Genomic DNA, 18,317 nt, shown 5'->3' on the forward strand with positions numbered 1-18,317 from the left:
TCCAAAGATTTTAGCTACTAAATGCCTGAGGAAAGCTCATGACCAAGTTCATGGTTCAACTACTTCCACATCTTTCTGCTCCTCACAGTGACACTTATCTTCCCTGACAGCCACTCCCATTGTGCTCTTTCCTCGGCCCAACACAATGGACACGGCAGATACCAGCAGACAGGGAGGACGTTTTCCATCCCACTGCTCCCCAGTGCGGAGGGACCAGGCTGAGGTTACATAAGCCCCTCCTTAGCCCAGCATTGGGGGTGAAGAGAATTTGGGGTTCATGACGAAGTCACGGTCTGCAGGCCCGAACTGACCCTGCGCTCAGCATCATGCTTTAGACTAAGGCAGGGCGTCTGTAAAGGGAGGGCCGCGTCCCGCGACCACCCTCCCTCATGCCACCCCCTCAGACCAGCTGGGTTTAAAGTGTGGCCGGACGTCCGACCTCGCTGTCCAGACTAGACCGCAGGGTCGTGGGCCCCGGCACTGGCCTCCGCCTCAGGCTGCACACTCCCGTGTTCTCCTCCTCCCGCCCCCGGGAACTGTGCCGCGCGCTTACCTGCCCGGGCTAGCCGCAGGCCCGGGGCCTGGACCCGCTGGTCCGGCGGTCGCCCGCGCCCCGCCTGTGGCCGGGAGCTGTCCTCCGCCTGCCGGTGCTGAAGGCGGCTTCCCTGCACCGGGGCCCGGGCCGGGGCCGGAGCCTCCGGGCGGCAGAGGCCCGTCGCCAGCGCCGCCCTCCAGGCTGGCCTCGTTGCCCATGGCGGGCAGGCGGGCGGGCGGGGTCGGGGTCGCACAGGGCCCGGGCCGGCGGCTCCCGGGCGGCTCTCACACGCTCCGCTCCGCCGCCGCCGCCGCCGCCATCTCCCAGCTCGGCTAGCGCCGCCGCCTGCCGCTGCGCATGCGCGGCTCGCGTGCCCCTCTCTGCACACGCCCCCCCCCCCCACCTCCACGCGTGCGCGCGCTCCCGCCGGCCTGTGAGGACTTTAGTCCACGAGCCTGAGGCTGGATCGCGGGGATACAGGCGCCGGCGCATGCGCCCTTCGAGGCCGACGCGGCCGGCGAGTGCTACCAGGCGTGTGCGCGAGAGTTGGTAGGAGCGTCCCACCTAACCAGGATTGGAAGGACACGGACAAGACGGGTCCGTGGGGGCGTCACTCCGTGCCCTGCCCTGGAGTCAGTGGCGCTTTCTGACTCGGGGAACTTGGGCGTGGGAGCTCTCATTTGGGTAACTTCAGTGTCCCAGCTTTTGGCAGACTTCGTGGGAACTAGCTTCAGAGAGGGGACGCCGAGTGTGGTGTTAAAGGATATTTGAGTTGGAAACGCTAATGAACGAAGAGTGTTCAGAGGCGCAATGTCATGGAAGGACGGAGATTTTAAAGGATGCTGAGATATGGAGCTGGTTATGAGGTTCTCAAAGGCTGGCTGGGGATTGAAGACTATCCAGGTGGCACGGTGGCAACCATCTGGGATTCAGGCCCAGGCTTGGTCCCGGGAGATGGGAACCTCAGAAAGTGCCCCTGGGAAAGGTGGACGGTGTGTCAGGGTTGGCCTGAAGCCAGATGGAAAGCTGCTTCAGTATGCCCTGGGACAGTGACCTTGGGGATGGGGAGAGGGGAGAGTTGATACTTCTTGGAGGTTTTGAACTGTGGTTCCCAGGGACTGTCAGATGAGGGGCTGCAGGCTGCCTCTGCATGGACCTGAGAGCTTACCAGTTACTTTTCCCATACCTCACTTTTACAGACTTCAGTGTTTGCATCCTACTCTGACTCCTTGCTTCTCACACAAACCTGTGCTTTCCTGAGAGAGCTTATTTCTTAGAAGATATTCCAAACTACATAAATCACAGCTGTGTAGAGGAACTTAAGTAAACTTGGACCTATTTTACAAACTCATCTAATTCTAATGATGGAAGTGAAAAGTGAAAGTGTTAGTCGCTCAGTCTTGTCCAACTCTTTGTGATCCATGGACTGTAGCGTGCCAGGCTTCTCTGTGCATGGGATTCTCCAGGCAAGAATACTGGAGTGGGTTGCCTTGCCTTTCTCCAGGGGGGTCTTCCTGACCCAGGGATTGAACCCAGGTCTCCTGCATTGCAGGCAGATTCTTTACTGTCTGAACCACCAGGGAAACCTAATGATGGAGAATATATCAAATGGGATGTCAGCAGTTCTATCCTGACCTGGAATAATCCAGGGATCCCTATGAACTGATAACTAGATGGACAGACCTTAGCTGGGCCTTCCCATGCACACTGATCTGCTCCCTGTGACCTCTAGGATGGAGTTTCCATGAAGCCTGATTGCTGACCTAACTACCTGACTCTGACTGCCTGGAACAACGAGAGCCTCTCTGCCCGTTATGATGGTCTTCACTGTGTTTCCTCCTGTGTTTCGATCATCTTTGTGTCTGGTGAGTATGTGTATCTAGGCTCCTCAAGGATCCACACCTCAGCCCTGCCACTTCCCAGATGGGACCTTGGCAACTGACTTAAACTCACCAAGCCTCCATGTCCTAGCCTGCAAAGTTATAATACTAGCCCCCTCTAACGTGGGGGATTGTGAGAGTGGAGTGGCTGAAACAAATAAAACACAAGAACAAGGGCCTGGTGTACACATGACCAAATTTATTACTAGTTGTCTCTCTGGTGGATGGTCTGGGATTCGGGAATTTTGTGCCACACCTTTTCTCCTGGGGAAGAACATGTACGCTGGCACAATGAGCAGGCCAGTGACCTTACCTTGGCCTGACCCAGGCCCTTCTGGCTTCATAGACACCAGTCAGTGTGGGCTGGACTGCTTGAAAGTGGGGGAGAAAAGGATGTTTGTTTTTGTAAAAGCCATAAGAGCTATGGCTTCCCACAGATTTAAATCTGCGTGCCCCTGGTTCCAGTGGGGATAATTAGCCCTACCTGGGCAGCGGGCCTAGGGAGTTGCCCTCCTCAGAGTGGATTGTTGGCTGTTAGCAGACCTCCAGAGTCTCTGCTGCCTTGGCAACAAAGGGTACAGTGCAGTGGAGACCTGGAAGTGTGGGTTAGTGGTTCCCCTGTCCTCCTTTCCAACTGTCAATTTCACTTCCTTTGAGAAACATCCGCAGGAACACGCCTGCCGTGTCCACATCCACCCCTCACATTTGGCCCAGGGACTCCTGCTGACCACGGTATGGCGCTGGCCTCTAGTGGTCTGGGGCTCTGACTTAGTCTCTGGTTTTTATTTACTGTTCCAGGAGTTGTTCCCTTCCTTCTGATTGAAGAGTGGGGGCTCTTCAAGAGCAGGACATTGTCTGACTTGTCCTGTTCCCCGGGCTGGCCTTCAGCAGGGCTTCAGGGTGGCTGGTTGGGCTGAGTTCTCTAGGAAGCTCTGGGCATTTCTCTCACTGGCACTTCCAAGGGCTTCACCAACCACCAGGCTAAAAGGACCCCAGAGGGACCTTTGAATTTAGCTCCTGCATCACTGTGTATGGGTTATTCACTTCATGAATAACAGGGAGGGTGCTGAGGTTGTGCCTAAAGTATCTCCTGGTAGAGGGGTCATAGATGAGCTACCTATACTAACTAGGAGTATTCACTAGGCTTGACTTCATGATAAGTGAATGCACAAATCTCTAAATTTATACAAACCAGCAGTTGGGATGTCTGGTACCATTTCCTCCTGGGTCTCCAGCTGCTGACCAGCCAGGGACAGGATGGACCTGGAGCCCCTACAGAAGTTTCCAAGCCCCCTAAACTTCACTTGCCGAAGTTATTTTCTTCCCACTTCGATGTGACATGTGACCCACAGCAGTCATTTTGGAGAAAGCCCAGATGGGAGGAGAATCAGTCTACATGCCAAAATAGAACTGATGGATGAATACTCGTCCACTGACTTCTCCAGCCTGTGCTCTCAAACACTCAAAGAAGACCAGAAGGGAAATGTAACTGGGGGGAAAAAACATCTCTCCAGGTAGAAAAAGGCCTGTTCAGAGCCCGCTTGCTGCTGGAGTTTGTGGAAATGATTAGTCACTGGGAGGCAAATCTTGAAAGCCTGAAGAGATGCAGGGCCTTGGGACCTGCACCCGGATGCCAGCTGGGCCATGGGTGAGGCGCCATGCAGGCGAGCCCAGGCACAGGACGGGCAGCATGCAAACTCTGAGGCTTTCCTGCTTCCCTACAGAGCCCAGTTCATCCCAGGCCACTACTTTCAGCATGGTGACCTCTGCAGGGAGGCTCAGGAGCCAAAGATGAAGATGCCGACAAGGGTAACAAAGAATGCCAAACCTTGCCAGCAAGAAGGGGAGGCAGAGAGCATGGAGGTGGGAGGGAATGCGATGGATGGCTGAGGACAGTTCTGGATGGCATGGTGCCACGGGCTGTGGACTGTTCCAGAGAGAAAGACTGGGAGATCAGCTTCCGGGGTCTCCTGACCTCTCTGCTCTCCTGTTTTGTTGTAGTGCTGCTGAGGCCTGTCTCACCTCCCAGGGAGAAGCCACTCAGGAAACTGGATCCCTGTCTGCATTCTTCCACTGGGATGGAAAAACAGAACTGAAGAGGAAGGAAGGAAGGAAGCGCGACGAAACAGGTTTCCCTCCTGGCTGAGGTTTATCAGCACCACCCACTAACACGAGCAATAAGGCAGCTCCCCAAGCAAGCCGCAGGCTGGTATGAGGCTGGCTACAAATAAGAAACCCAATCGATCTGTGTCCTGCTCAGCAGCCCATCCGGGCTGGCCAGGACACTTTTGCTTGTGTACTGGTTTCTTCAGATGAGCCATGCATTTGGTAGAGTAGGAAAAGGGAGCAAAACTGAAAGGTGTAGAACTTGCTAGAGGCTTCGTCTGCCTAATTCCTTTCCTGTTGCACTGTGCGAATCTTTACTTGCATTCTGTGAAAAGAACCAGGGGAAAAAAAAATCATCAGAAATGTTTATCACCAACCTAGCCCCACCGCCCATGCAGTGCTCCCAAGAAAGCTCATTAAGCCCCACTGCTATTAGAGTTATGTGCTTCCAAAGGCTTGTTGTGACAAGAAAAAAATAATGAAGACATGCTTTCTCCAAGTTGTAAGTGCCCAAGTCAAAATACACTGCTTTTCCTTGTCCCTCTGCCTTCCCTCAGACAAGCCTCCAGGCTGGCTTTGTGGATCTCATTCATGCATACCCGCATACTCATCCTCCTTCAGCCAGTGCCAAGCCAGTATGTACTCAGTACCAGGCCCAGTGAAGACTAAGGGACCTTCCCTCAAGGAGTTCAGTTTGCAGAATGGGAGAGACAAGCATATAAACGGTTTCCTGTAAACTATAGAAAATACTATCTCAATCCCCATTGCAATCCTTCCCACTAGAATTCTAGTTTCCATGGAGTTGCCTCCACCTACCTCTGTCCCACAGATGCGGAGGTAAGGGGTGGGGAACAGACCCAGGTGGCAAGTCATGTCTGTATGCCCTCTCCTGACGAGCCCATGTGTCCTACTCCAGGCAACAGAGGTTCAGACATGACTTGGACAGGTCACGGGAAAGGGACAGTTAGCTCAGCCCCTTCATCAGACTCAGTTCCACAGTCTTCAGGGAAGTCTTTTAAAGGGAACCCTACCTTGTGAGACTCTGTGGCTCTCCTACTGCAAATCCAAGCCCGTTACTGAGATATACCCTTTACCGCCAGGGATTTCATGGGGCTAGCTATGCTCTGCACTGAGCTTTGTCTTTTCCTGGTCAGAGTGGATTAACATAGGGTTGATTTGTCCAGGAAGCTTCTAGGAGTCACTGGAACAATTCCTGCCTTCCAGGAAAAATAGACAGAATAGCACAGGTCAGTGAAACAAAACCCTTTTGACAAGTAGGAAGGTCCACAGTCCCTTAGGCCTCTTCCGGGATGGATGATTTCAATTTCACTCAATTCAATGTAGTTAAACTTAAATTTCAGTTCAATTTGGCACTTTTGAGCCCTAGGACAAAGACAGCATCATGCTAGGCCCCAGGGATGCAGCAGAAACTAAGACCGTTGAGCCCACACTACCCTCACTGAAGCTGCAGTCTCCAAGTCTGGCCTTTGCCTGATGCTCAAACCAGGTCCTGATTCTGGAGACCCTGACTGCTGGCCCTCTGTGAAGGGACTGCAGGCATCCCCTGTAGCCCTGCGTGTGGGCAAAGCAGACTCGACCAGGCGAGGGCTGAAGTTACACGCAGGTCTCCCCGGATTCTGGGGTGGGTAGCAGCAGGTGTCCGTAGTACAGAAGCATCTGGGTTACGACCGCTAGTTATGTACTGATAACTCCCCCAGTTGGCAGACCCGGCATGGGCATCAGCTCTCCCAGGTGGTAGCCTTTCTGACCAGAAGCTATTAGTGCAGACTGAGGAATCCTAGTAAGGCTGAACAGAGGACAGCCTCCACTTGCCACTGAGCCTTCCCTCCCCCAGTCTTTGCTCATTTCAACCAAGCCCTCCCCCTCATCCCCGGATCTGCTCCAGAGATCCTCCTGGGGCTCACGGGGTAGCTGTGTCCCTCTCCTAGCCCTACCTGGCCCAGGGTCTCTGGGGAGAGGCCTGGGACCCAGGGCTGGCCTCGGGAGGCACAGTGGCTGCCGAGTCAGAGCCACTGGGGTCATAGCGGACGCTCCTCCAGCTCTCATTTGCACTCTAGTCGCTGTAGTGGACACGGGGACGCAGAGCTGGCCTCCCCACTACACACATGTACACCTTGTGCTCCTCAAACAAGAGGACTCCAGCCACTTCCGCATCCCCCAAGCCCAGGCACGTGTTCCCTGAGGGCGGTGCATTCAGGACTAAGCTGGTCCTCTCCCCCAGGCACACCCAGGGACAAGCTGCTGCCACCTCCCACAGGACCTCCCCACCCCTGCCATTGTGGGCTGGAGCCAGCCCCTTTCTTCACCTTTCTTTCCCCTGACCTTGTGCAACAGAGGTGTCGAGGGAAATAGGGTGTGATCCCTGGAAAAGGAGCTGACTGACCCAGCCTCAATTCCCAGCCATTTTGGCAAATCCCAAACCTGCCCTAGGCGGGGTTCCACCCTCCCACAGCCAGCCTCTCCCAGCTCCCAGACTCCCCCGCAACCAGCTGTGACCTAACCCCGCCCACGGTCTGACTTGCCCAGTGCTGTCAGGCTTACTCCGGCCTATGGCGCCACCTCCTGGGAGCCAGTGGACACTGTCCCTCCTCTTTGGCCCAGAGGGCCTGGCAGTTGGCTCTCTGCAGGGCTCACACGGGACACACCTAAATCACTACCAAGGTCGAGAGCTGCCCCTCCGACCGCCCAGAAACCACCCCAGGGGCACCTCCTGGACACACGGAGTCTTCACAGGGACACAAACAGACCAACTTCGCCCCATCTCAGCTGTGATCCTAGGGTCACCACCACCGAAACTGAGGGCAGAGGGGCTAGAAAGGGCCCCGGAGGCCAGGTCTCCATGGTGCCTGCAGGTGCAGGAGCACCCCACTCCCAACGGATGGGAACCCTCACTTTGAATCTCTTGCCCTAACTTCTCTGGGTCTGCTAGCATCCTCACAAAGAAAAGGGTGCCCCTATCTCCGGGGGTGAGGGGAGGGGGCTTCAAATAATTTGTTGCAGCTCTACCATAGGAACAAAATTTTACAATCTGGGGGGGGAAAAAAAAAAACCTACTTAGAATTGAATCTCTTTTGCACTGGGCACGGTACCTGAACCCTTGCCCTCAAGATGGTGGATTGAGAAGGGAAACATAGCACGAAGTGTTAGCTTAAAAACTTTAGCTGAAAAAAAAAAAAAAAAAACTTTAGCCGATCTGTATTTTTAAGATACAGTAATGGAGAGGAGTGAAACGCACCTTTGAAAGGTGAGTGGGGCCTGAGTGGGGCCTTCCGTGCTTTAGAGGAGCCAGAGAAGGGTCTCTTGTAGGAGACTTTTCTGCCTGCAGGGAACAAGGTGAGTCACGGGGAGCCTCCAGTCCTCACCAGAGTGGTGATGTTCTAGACGAGGCTGGCCAGGAACTCTTAGACACCCTAGTATTCTGCAGCCAACGCCAGGACCCAGGCCTGGCCTGAGGCAGTGCCTTTACACCAGGAGAGATGGAAGAGTCTTCTAGCCTTGCTTGGATTCCCTGCCCTTTCTAGAGACAGATGCACTGGGGTGACTTGTTATCCCGACTCCACCCCATGGTTCCCAGGATTTCTCAGAATCCCTTGGAGACCAGCACTGTCCTATCTCACAGATGGGGAAGCCAGGCCCAACGGATCCTGGGAACTTGCCCTGGGTCAGAGGCAGAGGGGAAGGCAGATTTCTGTAGGTCAGACAGCTCCTTCTCCCTTACTGTATCCTTTTTTCCCCCGCCTCTGCCCTATACCACCCACTCTAGCTTGAAAAAAATGTGAGTAGATGGTCCCTGTCCTCACCAAGGTGAAGCCACAGAGATCTGGCAAGAGTGCGGTGGGGTAGGGGCCCACCAGGCCAAGATCAGGGCAGAAGCGGGAGAAACTTGTGGCTTCTCTGGCGCCCACCCCCCTGATCTTACTGTTCTTGGCTGAAACCAGAAATCCCTTTCCTTGAGTTCAAGAGAGGGAGTCCACTAAACCCACTGGCTTTAGGTTAAACATTAAGCAGAACTTCCTGAGGCCAAGAGAGCAAAGGGCAGGGTCACTTCCTAGGCCCCTGCTGCTGGGTCCTGGGGTGAGGTGTATGTGTCTCTGAACTCTTTCCTGGGGACAGCTTTTCCTGGAATTTATCAGTGTGGTATTTAGTACGAGGCACTGGTGGCTCAGAAGGTAAAGAATCTGCCTGCAGTGCAAGAGACCCAAGTTCAGTCCCTGAGTTGGGAAGATCCTCTGGAGAAGGAAATGGCAACCCACTGCAGTATTCTTGCCTGGAGAGTTCCATGGACGGAGGAGCCTGGCGGGCTATATTCCGTAGGGTCACGACTGAGCAACTAACACTTCCACTTTCCTCCTACAAGTAGTTGTCTGACCCTCAACTCCCTGCTCTGGGACTGAGTTCTAGCTGCAACATAGGACCAGTCTCAGCACTGGATCTTGAAGGTTGTAAGCAGAGCAGCAGCCTGGGGGCTGTAGGTGGTGAGGGCCCTGTGGCAGTGGGAGTGAGCCCAGAAGAGGCACCAGTTGTTCCGTGACCAATGGCCCCTGATCCTGCCTCTGAAGACACAGCTGCTGTATCCCCTGCCTCCCACACCCTGAGCAGTGTCCTCAGGCAACCTGGCCCTTCCTGGGCACTAAGTCATACTAAGCCTACCCAGCTGGCCTGTCTATCCCCGGCAGGGCACTTATAAGGCAGGCCCCCAGAAACTATAACCATAGGCCCAAAGAGGGCAGAACAGCCTGAAAACCACCCTTCCCCTCTCCCCACTCCAAGGCCAAGACCAAACTGCCTGAAGATTCCCTGGGAGGTTTGGCCAGCCTCAACCCCACAAGGTGGTAGGCAAGGGGTCCAGCCTGAAGGACCCCTGCCTGGGACCCACTCTGGGGCACACCTCCTCTAGTAAGACCTCTTGCACCATCCTCCCCTCCCACCCAGTCTCACTGGGTTTTCCTGCCTATTCTTCCCCCCACCCCCCAACTACAGATGAGGAAACTGACGCACAAGCTATGTCTCAGCTGGTTTAGGCAGAGGAGGTGCTAGGGACCTGGTTCACTGGTTGCCAGAACTTCCGGTGCCAACCACCACCCCTCTCAGAGGCACAGAAATGGTAAGGATGTGAAGGCTATCCGAACAGCTGCTCAAATGCCACCTCTGAGTGGGCCTAGCCAGGCCCCCTCTTTCCCTCTGTCACATGGACTCCAGTCCCACCCTACACTCAAGTGGTGTAGGGGCCAGGGAAATAGATGCTTGGAGGCAATGGCATTGTAATAAAGACACTGCTTTTATTTAGTTCGATATGTTTCTATACAGAATGCAGAAAACACATCTTAAAATCATATAGAAGGAAATAAAAACACATCAGTGGTTGGTGAACACTTGAATGTGAGATTGGCTCTCTGTCTCACAGAGTCCAAAGACCATTGCCAGCCAGGCGCTCAGGGGAGGAGGCTGCCTGCAAGGGCATTGTTGCTGTTGTTATTCTGTTCACTGCCCCATTGCCTCCTGTTGCTATGGCAACAGGCCATTCTGGGCCAGCCACGGCTCTGCATGGCAATGCCCAATGGTGGGGTTGCTAGGGGCAACGGAGCTTATTTGGAAGGCCTTTCAAAGCCCTCACCTGGAACACTGGAAATTGTTTATCTTTTTGGCGAGGTCATCAAAAAAAAACCATCCCACCAGGTCAGACCCAGCTTGCGCTCCTGACTCTGGGGCACTGGGGGAACTCCAGCTTGGATCAAGACATGGAGGCACAAGGGCCAGTCACCACAGGTCCACCGAGCCCTCACTACAGGCTCCGCCCACCGGGGGGCACCGCTCACCCCACCAGCGGGCCAGGCAGGAGGGAAAGGCTGGGCCCTGTGGGAGGAGGTGCACAGGGGAATGCCCTCCAGAGAAGGGCAGAGTGAAGACCCCTCCACTCTGACCATCCCTCCCGTCCTGAGGCAGCACACGCGAATCCTCTGCAAAACGGTCAATATGGCTTAGAAGTGGCTGCTTGACGTGCAGTGGGAGCCTGGGTCCACCCACCCGCCCTTGATCATAGAAGGGACACATTATTGCAAAAGGCATTCCTCCCTAAAAGGTACCCAAAATAACTCAGACATCAAGAAGTCCTGCTCAAAACAGTTTCTTCCAAAGGAGGAGAATCAAAACTGAGTGGGTGCCCCTGAGTCACAGGACAGAGATGCGGATGGATGGACGGACGTTCTGCTAAAAAAGGCAAAAGGAGCCCCAGTGTAATTCTGGAATTTAAACCATTAGGAAAAGAAGGGGTGGGGAAAAAATCAAAACGAGCAAAGCCGTCAGTCCCATGGAATCAACACTAAGAGCTTGTACAAACTGCTGTAAGCATCACCGTTTTTAATCTTTTTTTTTTAATAAAACAATTTGAGGCTGTATAAAAACTTTAGTAAAAAATTAGCTTCGAGAGCCCACAGATTTTTTACTATGAACTATTGCTGGCACTCCTTCCCAGCCATCAGACCTTGCCCAGCTGTTCAGGCCCGAGGCCTGGGACTGGAGCGCCAGAGAAGGGGGTGATGTGGGTCAGGGTGGGGCTGTGGACTGCTGGGACAAAGTGGCCAAGGTCAAGTGAGGAAAGAGCATCACATGACATAAAAATATTGCATCTTCACCAAAATGTCCCCCACTGAGTGTTTCAAAAACCATGATATACCTTGGGGCAGGGGGGGTGGGGGGAGGAAAAAAACCACACACAGAAGAAGGATAAAAGAAAACAGATTGATGTGGTCGAGTTCCTCGACCTCCCCAGCCATCCCCACGAGCAGCTGGCCCACCCTGGAGCACCTAGGTTGGGGGCCACGGCCACCACCGCCTCTCGGAGTCCCCTTTCCATGGAAATGAAGACCCCTTGGTGGTGGGCCGCTAGCGTGCATGGGGTGGGGGGTGTGGATGTCCTTGGCCTAAGAGGCCCCCTCCAGCTTCCAGCCCCTGGCAACAGTGGGACAGCAAGCCCAGCACCAGGGCCCTGGCCCCTGAGCCAGGGCCAGGAGGCCCCCAGGCAGGCTCTCTGGGGTATCAGAGCAACCAAGTTTACGTAGTGTGAAAAAATAGGATTCCTTTGATAAAAAATACTGTCCCTTGGTCTTCTCTAAGTTTGAAACACCCTGGGAGCTTATTTTTAGCAAAGCAATTTCCCATACCCACCCCCAAATGATACATACAAGTTTAGGTAAACAGCAGATTAAATGTAAAAACTTAACCTTAACGTCTGAAAGTCCTTTGAATTTAATCTTTAGCTACTGTTTTCCATGTTACATCCTGCAGCTAGACACACGTGAATAGAAAAAAACAGTACAGTTAGTGTTAAAGGCAAAACGCAGAGAGCCGCTGGGAGGCCGCCCAGCACTGCCTGCGGGCTCGTTCACGGTTCCTCGCTCCCTCCATCTACCTCTACCCCAAACGGTGCTTTCAGAGCCAGCCAGCCTTCGACAAACGCAGCGAAGGATTTTCTATGAACAAACAAGAAGCTGTTAGGCAAAAAGTAAAAGGAAAAAAAAATGTCCCCAAAGTCTCTCCAGCAGCTTTGGGGTTTAGGAGGACCGGAGAGGGCGGGCTTGTCCAGGCCCCGTGTGTGTGTCAGTGTGTGCTAGGTCAGGTGTCGGCTCCCAGTGGGCGATGGTCTGCAGGCCACCGGTCTCCACAGACAACACCGTGTTTTCTCCAGGGCCCTGCCCTACCCCTACCTCCACCCAGGCGCTTGTGGGTTAAGGGGGCACGTAGGGAGGGGGCGACCGGTAGGGGGTCATGTTCTTGGGCCGGGAGCCCTTGCCCTCCATGGGGGCTGTGAAGGGCGGCGGGGGCTGGTAGGGCGGCGCGCTGGGATCCTCATCCCGCAGGGGCGCGTACTCTCCCACGGTGTCCTGGTTCAGGGGAGTGGTCTCGGGCACGCTCTGGTTGGGGTACTCGGGAGGGGGGAGGGGGGCTTTCTCCTCCTGCAGGATCAGCGGCATGCTGGAGGAGGGCGGGGGCTTGGAGTCATCCAGCTCGTCCGCAAAGATGATGGGCACCCCCTTCTTGATGAAGGTGGCTTGGTCCTCCAGGGTGAGCTTGCCCTTCCGCTTCTTGCGGTAGCAGATCATGGCAATGATGCCTGCGATGAGCAGGATGGCCGCCACCACCACGGCTGGGATGACCGTGTGCAAGTACACGTCGTCCTCGCTGCTCTTCTCAGGGTCCCGGTCTGGCACCTCCGTGGCTGGTGCCTCTGAGGGCACCCTCCTGGGTGGCGCCACTGGGACAAACTGGAGATGCCGGCAGCTGCCGGAACCCGTCACTGCGATGCTCATGGCCTGAAAGTCGGGCTCCAGTGCGTTGGCGAAGGCAGCTCGAGGCTTCCCGTCATCCTCGGCGATCCTCCGGCTCAGCGCCGTGATCTGCTCCTTGGGGCAGGGCTCCAGGGGCAGGGTATTGTTGGTCCACTCCACCACGATGGAGCCCCGGGTGATATTCTGCAGGGTAATGGTGCTGCAGTTGCGGTCCCCAAAGGCAAAGGCCAGCTTCTTCACCAGGGCAATCTTCTTGTGAATGTCGTTCGTCACGGCTGCGGGGTCACCTGTCAACTTGGCCTTGAAGCGTGCAGGAGCCTTGTCCCCTTGCGGGCGCTTGTGGACATGGATCTCAAAGGCGTCCACCGCCGACAGGCCCCCCTTGTCCGTGGCGTGCATGAAGTACTCGTGCTTGCCCACGTGGCTGCTGTCTGGCAGGCCATACATGAGCTGGCTGTTGCTGTTGAACTGCACCCACGACTTCTCGCCTACCAGCTGCTGCTCCCGAAGCTTCAGGGTCAGCTTCAGCTTATCAGTGGTGGTGTCCTCATTGTCGTAGAAGGTGTCCGATGGGATCTTCACCTCAAAGTAGGTGCCGACCCAGGCGTCCACCCTGTCGATGTGGTTCTTGAGCTCCGGGCGCTGGTTGGGCTCCCCTCCGTGGGGCACCCCGCTGGTGGTGGTGCGGATGCGCGTCGGCGGGGAGGCGGTTTCCAGTCTGGTGATGGGCGCCTTGGTGGTGCCCCGGGGCACCGGTCGGGGTGTCCGCGGCTTCTTGGTCGGCCTTCGAGTGGTGGTGGTGGAGGAGTCAGTAGAAGGTGTGGCCGGTCTGGGTGTAGACACTCGTGGCTTCTTGGTGGTTGTCGTGGGAGGGGTGATGACTGCCGTGGGCTCCACGTAGCCAGGAATGGTCATTGTTGGGCGGATCTGGCCAGGAACTGTGGTGCCAGCTTCTGACACCCGAGTAGGCTGTATGGGGCCAAGGGTTGGGGTCTGAATAATGGCACCTCGAGTCCGAATGGTGACTGTGGGCCTCCCAGGAACAGGGTCCCTGACCGGAGGAGCCATGGTCTCAGTTGGAGGAGCAATGGCTGGAGACGTGGGGGTGGGCACAATTCTGGACGGTGGCTCTTGGATGGCCGTGGTGGGGGGCCCAATGGCCGTGACAGGCGTGGGTGTGGCATGGATCTGCCTCCGGATGCGTTTGGGGAGAGGGGGTTTCTTGTTGGCGATGTGCCAGCCCACCACGGGGTACCCGAGCTGGGCAGACATGGCACCCTCCCTGGCAGGGACCTCCACGCCACGAATGTCAGGCACACTATTCTGGTTCAGGGCGCAGCCCAGCTTCCAGGAGAGCAGGGCCCCGTTCTCCACCACCTTCTTTGCATTGCCTGGGCCTGCCATGAAAGCTGACATGTCAAACAGCCTGTTGTTCACCACGGGCACCAGCTTCATGTTGTGCAGCTCCACTTCAGAGAAGCCCCGCATCCGGTGCAGCAGGTCGATCCTTTGCTTTGGGGTCATCTTGGTGAGGTCAGCATCCAGAATGACTGTCAGGACGGTCACGGGCTCATCGGCAGCACAGACCGAGGACACCACCTCGCCGGGGTCCGGTGAGGCCGCCCTCACCGACTGCGGCTCGCTGTGGTCTTCAGGGTAGACCTCGATAGAGAACACGCTGGAAGTCTGGGGGACGTGGCTCCCGTTGGCCTCCAGTCGTGCAGCGCTGACTGAAATGTAATGCACCCCCTTATCGGTGTCGAGGGGGAGACCCTCCAGGGTGTGGCTCTGCGGGTCCCAGTGCAGCCAGGACGGTAAGGCCTCCTTCCCCGCGGCTGATACCTACGAGAGACATCGGTGTGAGTTAGTCGCTACGCTCACTGCATCACGTGATGACAACAGTTAACCAGGGGCCTAGCCTGTGGAGCAGGCCTGAGGTACAATTCAGAATTCCTGACGGAGGAACCACCTCCGCTTCACCTGTCACAAAAGACTGGGGCCGCCCAGTGGGCTAGCGTGGAAGGCCAATGACTCGCCCAAGATAGTCACACAGTGGGGGGATGGCAGCGTGGCATAGGACTGATGCCGCAGAGCTCAAGCGTGTTGCAGGCTTTTACAACAGTGACATGCCTGCCACCTGCTCACCCACTCTGCCTGCAGGATCCAGCCCAAGGGTCTCCTTCCTCAGCACTCCTTTCCACCCTCACCCCAGACTCCTCCCCTGGCCCTCCACAGACACCACAACTTTGCTGATGTCCTACGCTTGGCCTGGAGTGCCTTTCCTGCCCAGAAGCAGAAACACAGTGGGGTGCAGGGACAGCTCAGTGCCCCCAAGTGACTCATTTTACAAATGCCACGCTACATTCCTGTGCGGTGGAGCACATCTGGTTAGCTGTAGCTGATGTCCCCGTTAACCCTGCTTTTCAAATCTCAAGCAAAACTGCAATGCCCAGAGAGGGGGAAATGGAAACAATGCTCTAAGAAGAGTTTATCAAAGGCATCCCAAGGACCTCTGGTCTCTCTCAGAGAGAGTTCTGTAGTAGGCTTCGTTTGGGAAATACACGGAGCTCACCTCTGCCCTCAGAAAGCCGGAGCGCAGAAGCAGGCCTCGGGAACTCATCCCCTTTTCCACCCAGCAGCACCTCCCAGACTTATTTCAGGGCTGAAGTCCTCTTCCACTGCGACGTGACTGGTACTACATAAAGCCCCCCAAGGGAATGCCACCATAAAAACTTCCACCGTCAGCTGACGAGAGGGAAACGAGACTCACCTCTTGTCCAGGCCCCACCTATGACTCCTCTCACCTTTGGGAAATACCTGCTCCTGCCCTCCGTGCAAGAAACGGGGGACCCACTCTGTGGTCTGCCTCAAGGCACTCAGCTCTACTGTCCTGTCTATCCAGTGCAGAGACACGCTGGCCAACAGACTGTATGTCTCACTGCCAGCCTCAGCCAAGGGACTGCCCTTCATGGTCACTGCTTCTCAGGAGAGGGACACCTTAACAGGCTTCCCTCGCTGTGGCAGGAAGGCCAGAGCTATGCCTGCTGGGTTCCCCAGGGGCCCTGGTTCCTGAGGCTTCCTCCTCTTTTTGGCTTCCTCCTTCTAATTAGCCAGGTGGCTACATGACTGGGGAGGAGACCCTGAACTTGTACCTACTCTTCCCAGCCAGGCCCCAGGTGGACGTCCACGTGGCACGCCATTCCATCAGCCTCATCAGAGACCCGAAGTTTACCCCGCTTATAAACAGATTTCCCACCTCCAGCAAACAAACCATGAGGAGACATGTAACATTATTAGGAGCTGCCCTTTACTGATTGCTCTCTGAACCACTGAGTTCACTGAGGGTCTGTGAACACATTCCATCTAATTACTGTACCCATCAAGAATCACCCATCTCATCACTCACCATGCACTGCAAATGCAGTCAATATCAGAAACATATTTTACTGTATACAGTTATATACAGTAAAATATATACTGTATTAACTGTATAGTTATTTTACTGTAAACACAGGTATCTTCAAATCCATGGAAAATACTAAATATATTCTTCCCTTACAATCTTTTTAGCTACAAAAAAGCTACTTATTACAACAAAAAAGCTAGTAATTATTTATTACTTTTAGCTACTTATTACAACTGCTTTGACTGAAAAACCCATGCTTTAAATTTTTTCAGTTCATGTATGCTAAATACAAAAACTGCCACATCCACATATAAACATGTAAAGCAAAGGCTGAATGATCCAGATTTGCGAAAAATGTGAAGCAAAGGTGTAAGGCCAAATGGAGTAGTCAGGGGACCATGAGATGCTTCCCAGGGGTGAGGGGAGGGACTGCGGTGCTGAGAGGAAGACAGTGGCTGAGCCAGGGTGTATACCCAGCTCTGCGACCACCCACGGCCATTTCTCCTAACCCCACTCCATCCCGATGACCACCACTGGGATGACAGCACACCTGCAAGACAGAAAAAGGAGAAAGGGAAGGCCAGATGGAGCTCTGCGTGAAGTCAGCCAAGCAGGAGCCACCTGTAGAGAAGATGGAACAGGGGCAAGAGAGACCAGGAGAGGCTCCAGGTGGCTGCCAGGCGGCCAGCCTCAGTGGTCGGGCAGGTAGGCCTGCGCCCAGCCCTGCGTGTCCCAGCAGCACAGATGAGTGAGCAGTCCCAGTGCTTTCTCAAGTCAGTCTCGGTTATGTAAGGGCAGTCTATGACAGAGAAGGGCACCCACCTCCTCAAGCCACCCTGCCTGCTTGCTTCTCGTTCTGCTGACCCCAAGAGCCACAGTTCTGCTGTCAGACATTTCCAAGGAATAAACCCAGGTTGGCCAAGACTCTCCACACGGCCAGTCTTCTTTAGACTATGCCAAGTAACATTTTAACATGTTAATAATGTGTTAACATAAATAACAAACATGAAAGAAAACCCCAGGTTTTACCAAAAAGCAAGTTATAATGCTCAATCTCAAACCAGGAGATGGAAGAGCAGACTGTGTAGCTTTATTTTGGTTATGGAAATGAATTCTTTCACTACGGTCTACCCTCAGCTTTATAGATACATGGCGTAAGCCAAGTCAGAAAAACAGAGCCAAGTCACTCCAACCTGCACCTGCCTTCCCTTCTGCAAATTCTCACTCCTCGGAGTCCCAGAGCCCTGGCCAGAGGGCAGGTGCTCCCCCCGGATCTAGAGCCCTAAGGCAAACAGTCCCCAGTGTCGTGGGTCCTTCTCAGACAGGAAGGAGAGATACTAACGTGCACAGACTGAAGTCCATGCATCTCTGAGCGTCTTGGTGCTGCAATCAGATCCAGGCCGCACTTTGGCTGGCACTGATTCATTTTAATAGAGGGCCACAGGAAGCAAAACAAATCCAAGTTCCACAAGAAACCTAGCCAAGACACAGGTAAGCTGGCACCTCTGCGTTTAAGGCCATTTTAGGGAAAGTCCCTGAACTGGGAAGTCTGAACATGCCTGAAGGCCTGGCAGTGTCCACGTCCCCAGGGATTCCACCAGCTGCCCCTCCCTCTCAAGGGCCCTCAGTCGAGGAAACGCTCTGAGATGTAACACCTGCTCTACCTTGACAAAGCAGGAGACCCCCTCCGAGTCCACGGGAACTCCAGACATCCTCCCCAGCTTTCAAAACTTCCCAGTTCCAGACCACTTTTCCTCTTAGGGCCTGAGGGTGAAGCAGGATATGAAAGTTCCTTCTCAGAGATACAGCGCCCGTGACAAGCCAGGACTCATCTCTATAATAACACCCTACCCAAGGGGAAGCCCCATCTTCAGGAGCTCTTGGCTGACTCCCAGCTCCAGGTGGTCTGAAGCTTCATCCAGCTTCAGTTTTCTCATATCTAAAAACAGGGGGAAGATGCCAACCTTGTATGATCACAGGGCCAGGCACACGCTGGACTCTGCCAGTGCCGGTTCCCTGCCCACCCCTCTGGGCTGAGGGAGGACACAGCACACATTGTGAGGCTCACAGCCACAGGAATGGGT

General features: G+C 54.9%; 2 protein-coding genes across 7 annotated transcripts in view; both read right to left on the minus strand.

The window, feature by feature from the left end:
• The window catches only part of BSN (bassoon presynaptic cytomatrix protein), a 79,210-nt gene extending 78,186 nt beyond the window's left edge, over window positions 1-1,024 (minus strand). For all 3 annotated transcript variants that reach the window (XR_006337419.1, XR_006337418.1, XM_043885364.1), the window contains exon 1: window positions 554-1,024. Coding sequence is in view for 1 of the 3 variants with exons in the window: in XM_043885364.1 (XP_043741299.1) it covers window positions 554-753 (200 nt within the window). In the remaining 2 variants the exon portion in view is untranslated. The remainder of the gene's footprint in view (window positions 1-553) is intronic.
• An 8,777-nt stretch (window positions 1,025-9,801) lies between these two features.
• Window positions 9,802-18,317, minus strand: part of DAG1 (dystroglycan 1) — a 49,269-nt gene continuing 40,753 nt past the window's right edge. For all 4 annotated transcript variants that reach the window (XM_043885365.1, XM_043885367.1, XM_043885366.1 and 1 more), the window contains one exon: window positions 9,802-14,669. In XM_043885365.1, the coding sequence (XP_043741300.1) occupies window positions 12,267-14,669 (2,403 nt within the window). In that variant the 3' untranslated portion in view covers window positions 9,802-12,266. The remainder of the gene's footprint in view (window positions 14,670-18,317) is intronic.

This window comes from Cervus elaphus, chromosome 24 (genome assembly GCF_910594005.1).
Source record: "Cervus elaphus chromosome 24, mCerEla1.1, whole genome shotgun sequence".
Lineage (NCBI taxonomy): Eukaryota > Metazoa > Chordata > Mammalia > Artiodactyla > Cervidae > Cervus > Cervus elaphus.